Source organism: Marmota monax, unplaced genomic scaffold, assembly GCF_021218885.2.
Source record: "Marmota monax isolate L192 unplaced genomic scaffold, Marmota_monax_Labrador192_F-V1.1 WCK01_AAM20220418_F8-fsc00039, whole genome shotgun sequence".
Classification (NCBI taxonomy): Eukaryota; Metazoa; Chordata; class Mammalia; order Rodentia; family Sciuridae; genus Marmota; species Marmota monax.
The window spans coordinates 4321208-4330923 of NW_026693602.1; the positions used below are offsets into that span (position 1 = coordinate 4321208).

At 33.5% G+C, this 9716-nt stretch overlaps 1 protein-coding gene across 1 annotated transcript in view; it reads left to right on the top strand.

Moving 5' to 3' along the window:
- The window catches only part of Mgat4d (MGAT4 family member D), a 45492-nt gene extending 37013 nt beyond the window's left edge, over positions 1-8479 (top strand). The window contains exon 11 of the mRNA XM_046459596.2: positions 6953-8479. Within this exon, the coding sequence (XP_046315552.1) occupies positions 6953-6967 (15 nt within the window). The 3' untranslated portion in view covers positions 6968-8479. The remainder of the gene's footprint in view (positions 1-6952) is intronic.
- The last annotated feature ends 1237 nt before the right edge of the window (positions 8480-9716 follow it).

Genomic DNA, 9716 nt, shown 5'->3' on the forward strand with positions numbered 1-9716 from the left:
TTAGCATTTGTGTTAGTTAGCTTTCAGCACTGTGACAAAATACCTGACATAATCAACTTAATAAGGAATATGGTTTATTTTGGCTCATAGTTTCAAAGATTTCCTTCCATATTTTTCTTGTCTTACTGCTTTGGGACTGTTGTGGGACAGTACATCATGGTGGGAGCACATGGCAGAAGAGCTGCTCACTTAATTTTGGAAAAGCAAAGAAAGAAAAGAGGCTAGGTTCTAATATCCCCTTCAAGACACATCCTCAGTGACCTAACTTTCTCCCAATAGGTCCCACCTCTTAAAGTTTCCATCACCTCCCAACAGCACCATAGGGTGGTGGTGACAAAGCCTTCAACACATGGGACTTTGGGGGCTACTTATCCAATCTACGGGAGCATCTTAGCAGATTACAAGAAACAAAGGGTTCATTTTCAAAACACCAAGGTTAGTCTCAGTGACCTAGGACTGTATGTATACATATATATCTGTGTGTGTTTGACATTAGACAAACACTTCTCTGAGATTTCTTCAACAATAAAACAAAAAGTATAAATTAAATGACCTCTAAGGCTGCTTCCATCTTTGAGATGCTACTGGCGTGGCTCTCCTTAGTGTCTTCACACAACAAAGGACATGGTTTTATTCCTCTGTCAACTGAGATGAGAGTTGCACGTCCACATCCTCCCGTCAACCATGACCTGCCCTCTTTCTGCCTTTCCTGCTCCATGTTTGGTACCGCAGTCCTAGAGGAGGACTGGGAACACAGTGTGAGCTCAGTCAAGTCAGCTGCCAACCCTCAGGCCAGGGAGAATCCAGGAACAAACGTGTGCAGCAGACAAGACAACGCAAGTGCCTGGAATAATACAATTTTAAAGGTTGTGAATTTTTATGCAAAAAAACACCACCATCAAAAACATAAAATATGGCAGCAGAAGGTGTAGGCACAAGCTGGTCTATGTCTTCTTATTTTGGGTCACCTTATTTTTTATAATGGGAATCTTTTCTAACATCTTCTATTTTTACCACATAAGATCTTAACATTTATAAATTCATGGCAGATTAAGAATGTACACATTAGCATTCATATTTTGATGTTGTAATCTTGGCTATTTTTGCTTTGTATACTTCATACCGCATAAAATAGAATTTATAACAAATAATATGCCATGTATTAAATTATTTTAAAAATTTCTGACAGGATATCTATTATTAGGATTTTCATAATTTTAACAGCTCCTTTAAAAAGCATCAGACTCATTCTTTGGAAAAAGTAGCATAAGAATAAAACTGTTTCTCAACCTTCTTAAGAGTGGATAAGAGACATCATATTTTTAAAATGTTAAGCCTTTAATAATAAAGTGGTAAGTATAAAACTTGACATAAATATGTGGCAGTTATTAGATATTTGTTAATCTTGTATCATTTTAAAAATTGTGTTCCATATATGTTCAATTTTTGTTTCTATGTTTTCTTTAATATTCATTCCTATAAGTTTTTCTTAAAAAAAAAAACTCTCTGTAGAATGCATTCCTTAACCAGTTAAATTATGTATTACACTTACTGTAAAACTTTTAACATTTAAGATAAGTTTTTTAGACTACAATTTTATTAAGTAGAAAAAGTATTATTTAACTTGTAGTTCAAAAAATAACCTAATGAAACAAGAAATACAATGTCGTCTTAGTGATGAGCTTTCTTAATTTGAATTTTTTTGAAACTTGCCTAGATCTTTCATTTAAATGTTGCTTAGCATGTCATATTCTGAATCTATAATAAACATAACAATTTTCCTTTTAGAAATTACTAAAATATTTTGGTGTGGGTAAAATGGTAATTTCTGAAAATCCACATAAAATATTCGCACTGGAAAATTTTTAAAAAATTGGTAAGCAGGGCTGTGATTGTAGCTCAGTGATAGAGCACTTGCCTCAATGTGTGAGGCATTGGGTTCAGTTCTCAGCCCCACATATAAATATATGAATAAAATAAAGGTCCATCAACAACTAAAAAATATTTTTAAAAATTGATAAGCAGACAAATAGCATGTTTTGTAGAACTAGCTAATGTTCTTTCCTATGCAAAAAGTCATTTTCCTTTTACTGCACTGTACCAGCTGCAGGGCCAAGCATTTAAATGCACTGGAGATAGGGCTGCCAGATAGAACACACAAATCCAGTTATCTTTCAGTTCACCTTACTTTTGTCACCTATGTCCCATTTGTTTTGTTGTTGCTGTTGAGAACCATGATGAGCCTAGCTGAAGGTGGAGGAAGAAGGAGTAGAAGGAAGGATACTTCGCTTTAAAATGCTGTAACTCGCTGAATTCACTTACTAGTTGTAGAAGTTTTCTGGTAGAATTTTTTGGGTCTTCTAGGTATAGAATCATATTGTCAGCAAATAGTGCTAATTTGAGTTTTTCTTTACCTATCCGTATCCCTTTAATTTCTTTCATCTCTCTAATTGCTAGGGCCACTGTTAAAATGACTATGTTACACAGAAGTGGTGAAAGAGGGCATCCCTGTCTTGTTCCAGTTTTTAGAGGGAATGCTTTCAATTTTTCTTCATTTAGAATGATGTTGACCTAGGGCTTAGCATAGATAGCTTTTACGATGTTGAGATATGTTCCTGTTATCCATAGTTTTTCTAGTGTTTTGAACATGAAGGGGTGCTGTATTTTGTCAAATGCTTTTTCTGCATCTGTTGAGATGATCATGTGGTTCTTATCTTTAAGTCTATTGATGTGATGAATTATGTTTCTTGATTTCCATGTGTGGAGCCAACCTTGTATCCCTGGGATGAAGCCCACTTGATCATGGTGCACAATCTTTTTGATATGTTTTTGTAATCAATTTGCCAGAATTTTATTGAGAATTTTTGCATCTATGTTTATTAGAGATATTGATCTGAAGTTTCCTTTCTTTGATGTGCTTTGCCTGGTTTTGGAATCAGGGTGGATATTGGCCTCATAGAATGAGTTTGGAAGTGTTCCCTCTTTTTCTATTTCCTGTAATACATTGAAGAGTATTGGTATTAGTTCCTCTTTAAAGGTTTTGTAGAACTCAGTTGGGTATCCATCTGGTCCTGGACTTTTCTTTCCTTAGTCTATACCCAAAGGACTTAAAAACAGCATACTACAGGGACACAGCCACATCAATGTTTACAGCAGCACAATTCACAATAGCTAAACTGTGGAACCAAACTAGATGCCCTTCAGTAGATGAAGAGATAAAGAACTGTGGTATATATATATATATATATATATATATATATATATATATATATACACACAATGGAATATTACTCATCATTAAAAGAGAATAAAATCATGGCATTTGCAGGTAAATGGATGGAGTTGGAGAATAATATAATGCTAAGTAAAGTTAGCCAATCCCAAAAAACCAAATGCCGAATGTTTTCTCTGATTTAAAGATGCTGATTCATAAGGTGGGGGGGTATGGGAGGATTAGATCAATTCTAGATACAGAAAAGGGGAGGGAGGAAAGGGAAGGAGTATGGGGGTAGAAATGACGGTGGAATGAGATGGACATCATTACCCTAAGTACATGTATGAAGACAAGAATGGTGTGAATATACTTTGTGTACAACCAGAGATATGAAAAATTGTGCTCTATATGTGTAATATGAATTGTAATGCATTCTGCTGTCATATATAACAAATTAAAATGAAAAAAATAAAAAAGCTTTAATTTGGCTGATTCAGGCTATGGGACTACCCTAGACTTTTATTAAAGAATGATATGCAACATTTCTGCATTTTATTTAAAGTTTTATGTTTTCATTTTATATAAAGATCCATGTGACACATTTTTTTTCTCAGAATTTGGAACTAGAAAATGATGTTCTTTCCTAAAGAACAATGTTGATTTCTTTGAGTCATTGTGGGCATTTTACCCCTTTCAAGTTATAAGAAATCCCAAACTGTTGTCATATGAAATGTAATAACTATATTATTTTATATTGACAGCAAAATATCATCAGTTCATTAAGTTTTACATCCAATCTCTTTCATTTATTTATTATAATTAAAAATTTCATTTATTATAATTAAAAATTATTATAATTTATTATAATTAAAAATTATTGTATGTGTTTTCACAGTAAGTTACACTAACGCCTTTGTACATTATCTACAATAGTTCTTTGGCTGTAATGATAATCTGAACATACAGATTTCCCAGGAATCCTGCTGATGGAAATCCACTTTCATTATTTTTTTTATTATAGTAATAATCATCTTTATTTCTTTTCTGGTCTTGGGTAAGTGAGGAATGATCTCATGGTAGCCAGTGATGAGTTCAAAAGGGTATGGAGCTTTTAAAAATAGTCTGAAACACACAGTTACAGATGTAAATGGCATCCCAATTAAATACCTAACAAATACAATATTACAACCACTGATCATGTGCATAATAATGCATTTCATCAAATCTTGAAAATACATTCAAGCCATGTGGTTTCTGCTTATTTTTGTGCGTTCACATCTTCATTTCCAGAGGTGTATTCATATCAGTTTGCACAATTTGGTGCTAAAAATGAATGACCCCAATGTAACACATATGCTTGTGCTGCCATTCACATTTTCAAATAAAACCATGCCTGTATCTCATTAATCCTCTATTTTATAATACAAGTGTAATTCAATTGTTTTCCAATGTACCAACATATATTCACACATTTGTAGCCATACATGTGTATCAAAACAGGTAGCATTTTATGAAAATTGGGCAACTTTCTCCAGTAATTATAAATTTTGAGTGTGTTCCTTACCTCTGATTTTACCAATGACCTTGCTTTGTTTCTGTGGCAATGCCTTTTATAATGACAGCTTCAAGTACTTTGAAAACATTAATTGGTTCATACCAAAGAATTGTAGGAGAGAAATGACTGCTGTAGATTCTAGATATCCTATCCTCCTGCTTCTGATTGCCAATTGATAAACTTAAGTGGCTCTCATTTAGTTACACACATTATCAAGTACCATTCACCCAGGCTACTTGTATTCCTCATCTAATTGCTGCAGCAGAAAGATTTATAAGTCTTCACAGTAGTCCCAAACTGTGGAGAGACAGATTATGGACAAAATTTCACATCAGTTTTAGGTAGGTTACAGGTACTAAAGATCTTTGATTCCATTTGATAAACTTGTTTCCAAGTGATTTTATCCACTTAAATTATATTAAAACTCATGATTCTGGAACTTGTAACCAACTGAGACAAATCCATAGATCCAAAAGCCCAAGTCTCTGTAGCACAATAAGTAAACAAATAGGATAAATATGTCATGCCCAAGGAAAGGAGAACTGGCATGGATTTCCTAGTAGGTTTGACTCTGAATTTAGTTATGTTGTTCATTCTTCAAAGTAATGAGCAGTCAAACAATGCACCCTAATTTCGACATAAAACTCAGTAATCCAACATCATTGATTTGGACTTTTTTAAATATTCATTTAAAATTTTAGCCATGAGATACTTTCTCATGTTCTAGGAGACAGAAGTTAACTAACCATTATGAGGAAAATATGACAACTTATGTGAGCACTGTTAAACAATGGTGTAGAAAAAATTTCAAAAATAATTATGCATTAATTGCAATCAAGATTTACTTGCATTAGAACTGGTCTGGAATACCTCTGTAATCAGCTGTCTTGTTCCAGACCCATAGCTTTGATGTTCCTTGGGCTACCAGCTTCTTCTCCAGCCCCTTCCACTACTGGAGGCCTTGACGTATTGCCCTATTTCTAGCTCTTTGCCTCCAGGCCAGCTTCTTGAAAGCTAGGTCCATCCTCACCATCTCAACTCCCCCTTCACCCCTTAGGTCACTGCAGCATGGTCTCATTTGCCAATCCCCCCCCCAGTTAAGCCATGAATATTGTTACTGACAAAACCAACATTAGTATCTAAGATTTCATATTATTAGCTCTTTCCTCAATACCTCACACAAGAGACTTATAGAGTCTTATAGATCCCAAATGAAACTCTTTAACTTTTTGAACTTTCATTGTTTGGATTAAATCCTTCCATAAATTCTCACTGCCTTTACAGAAAAGTTCAAAGTCACCAGCCTGATTTAGAGACAGCCTTCATATTCAAGCTTTTTATTATTTCTTCAGTTTCATTTTTTTTTTTTGCATTCTCCTCCTCAGAAGTTCCCATCCCCTCTCAACCCTTAATTTAACTACTAAACGAGACCAAACTAAGTCAATTTTGACTCCTTGAATTTACTATGTCTTTTCTTGAACATTTTCCCTTTCTAAAACACTCTTTCCTTAACCCTTCTTAATTCTCAGGTTTCAGCTCAGCCACATTTCTTGCAGGAAATCTTTTCTTATATCCAAGTCGCCATTCATGGTCCTGTTTTCTTTTTTAACTTTTTAGTTGATTTTTTTAAAAAATAAATCATAGCAAGAATGCATTATAATTCTTAATACACATATAGAGCACAATTTTTCATATCTCTGGTTGTATATAAATTATGTTCACACCAATTTGTGTCTTCATACATGTACGTAGGATAATGATGTCCATCACGGTCCACCATCATTGCTAAACCCCTGGCCCCTCCTTTCCCCTCCAACCCCTCTGCCCTATCTAGAGTTTTTCTATTCCTGCCATGCTTCCCCTCCCTACCCCACTATGTATCAGTCTCCTTATATCAGAGAAAACATTAGGCATTAGTTTTTTTGGGGGGGATTGGCTCACTTTCGCTAATTTTAACACCATGACAGTACTGAAATAGGCATTATCTAATAATGCATCTTAAGAATTATTTCATTTGTCAATGCAAAGTTATCTTCTCCCTTTAAAGGGTGATGTAATGATATCAATGAAGATACAATAAATAAACTATCAATTGTTAGAGAAATAATTATATATTTATGAGTTATGTTTTTTCTCAAAGTTAAAGTTTTCTCAAAGTTAAAGTTTTCTCACTTTTATTTCAGAAAATTCTAAGATAATAAGAATATCAAGAAGAAACTGCAATACTTGGAACTTCAAATAAACTTGATTTCTAATATCATCTTTCAGAAATTGAAATAGTGAGAATACTTAATCATCCAGAAGAGAAAAAGCAATGAAGAAATTGACAACCTTGAAAGTTTTAAATGACCTCTTATGCCAAGGGGGAACAAATAGAACAGGAAGTGTGGGTGCAACTCAGTGGTAGAGTGCTTGCTTAGAATGTACAGGTTCCATCCCCCAGTACTGCCAAAATAATGATAATAATAACAGTAATAATCGATCTTTTTATGTATGATGTGTGTAACTACTACAATTTACTATCTAAAAATCAGTAAAGGCAGGGACATTTTAAAAAATTAAGAACTGTATTCTATCAACATAGAAAACAAGGCTATCCCATAATCTCAATAAATAGCTAAAGCTCAGAAATGTATTACTGTCACAGACAAGTTCTGTCCAATTGGCATATGGTCTTCTCCATCTTGCTGCAATACCTAAAGAAATAGAAAGCACAAATTTGAGCAAGGCTGGCAGTGCCAAACATCTTCTTGTGTTTTAATAAATAACATTGCAAACTCTAAACTTATTCCTAGGTGCCATTTAAGCTGATTATTAAACACCTTGTTATGTAAATATTCTTGATAACCATTTCATTTGAAGGATTTGTTTAACCTGTGGATTATTTGGGAGTATGTTTGCTTTTTCATACAAGCTAATATATTTTTGTTTTGCTGATGTTAGCTTTATTTCCATTTATTTTTATTGTTGATTTCTAATTTGATTGCATTGTTAAGAGAATGTTATCTGTGTGATAAAAGTTTAGAACTGTTGTGAATCCTTATGTTCAGTATGATTTTGGAAAAATTGTATAGTTTCTGTATACTTCTTTAAAAATATGTGGATCTCATTTGTTTTTACAAATGTTGATTTTATGCTTTAAACATGTCTTTTTAAAGTATTCCTAATTATCGGGTCTGGGCTTTTCATTTGGTTGCTTAAATCTTTTAAAACATTATTTGTTCTGCCTCACCCATCAGTTTCTTACAGGGATCTATTAAAATGTATTGTTTTTTTTTCCTTGCTGTTTTTCTTTTGGATTTGACTTTATTTATTTTGAGCAATATAAGAGATATTTCTTGCTTTTTATCCTTTAATCAAATGCATCTTAATTTTTTATTGCCATCTTACCTGTACCAATTCTTCACACATTTACCTCAGTATAACTTTATCACATGCCAATTTGCAAAGAAAATATGAAAGACGTGCTGTTCACATGTGTCCATTTAGTTGTTCTTTTAGAAGAGGATATATGTATGTTACAAAGATTTTAAATTTAACTTCAATTTTGAAATTTTAAAATTAAGTCTGCTAGAGCATATTCCAGGTTCATATGTAGAATTAAAATTAAATCTAGGTACAGTTTTATTCAAGAGGCAACGTTCTTTGGGGGGACATTCTGGATCCAAATTACAGCAGAACATTTATGTGAATTTCTAGTAATGTAGCAATGTTACTAATATTAGCAGTAATAGTAGATATGTTTCCACTCTTGAATGGAAGGGAAAGAGATACCCTCTATTAAAATAGATGTGTAATAATGTCTTGGGGCTTTTGTGTTTCTTTGCATGGACTTCCACTCTAGGGTAGAACTGTGACAGTTTTGAACAAATAGTGGGAGGTAAATCTGGGCTGGTATTACCGATTGAAACACTGTATTTTCCTTTCTTTCTAAGATCTTTGGCATCCATTTTTAGATGCTGTGTTGACTTGGAAGCCATTATTAGGCAATGAATTATGAAGAAGTTCATACAAGCTAATATATTTTTGTTTTGCTGATGTTAGCTTTATTTCTCTACCTGCAGATAAAATGAATAATATATTAGGGAACACAGTTTACCAAAACTGATGTCAATAAAAACAGAAAGCTTAACGACATTTTTTCATGAAAGAAATAGAGAATGTGGTCAAGAAATCACCTAACAGCACAAAGAGGCACCAGTCCCAGGTACTTATACAGGGGAATTGAACTAACCTTTTGGAAACCAAGTAGCTCCAGTACTTTTAAACTGTTTCAGAATACAGCAAAATATGAATTTTTCCAAATTATTTTAATGGTGTAAATATAACATTAGAATCTAATCCCTATAATGAGAGCACAGAAAACTGCAGAGCAATATCTTTTATGATAATAGTGCAGAATTCCTAAACGCAGAATTAGAAGTAGCTTCCAAGCCACTTTAAGAAAACAACATATCATGCTTGGTATTTATACCAAGAGTGCAAGAAGTTGTTAGGATTCTTTTAGGGAGGCTATCATGATAGTATACAATCCCAAGAGGTCTAAGGAGAAAACAAAAATCATATGATTACCTCCACAGAGGCTGAAAACAAAACCTATCAAAAATTCAACACCTATTTCCTATAAAAACTTTGGAGAAAATTTGATGAATGAGTACTTCCTTGATAAGTGAGAATAAACTCTCATACCCTGTTTGTGGGAATGCAACTTCTACAGAGGGTATTGGTAATTGTTAAGAAAACTATGTAGCATTTAAAACCACAGATATTGCTGGCTGCTAGAAAGGCTAAAATTAAAGTGACCTACTAAACAATCTTGCCATGTACAGCAACTGAAACTCTCATGCATTGCTAATGGGAGCATAAAATAGCATAACCAGTTTGGAAAATAGCTCTCAGCATGTTCTTAAACAGTCAAACAAATGCACTCCCACATATTTCACCCTT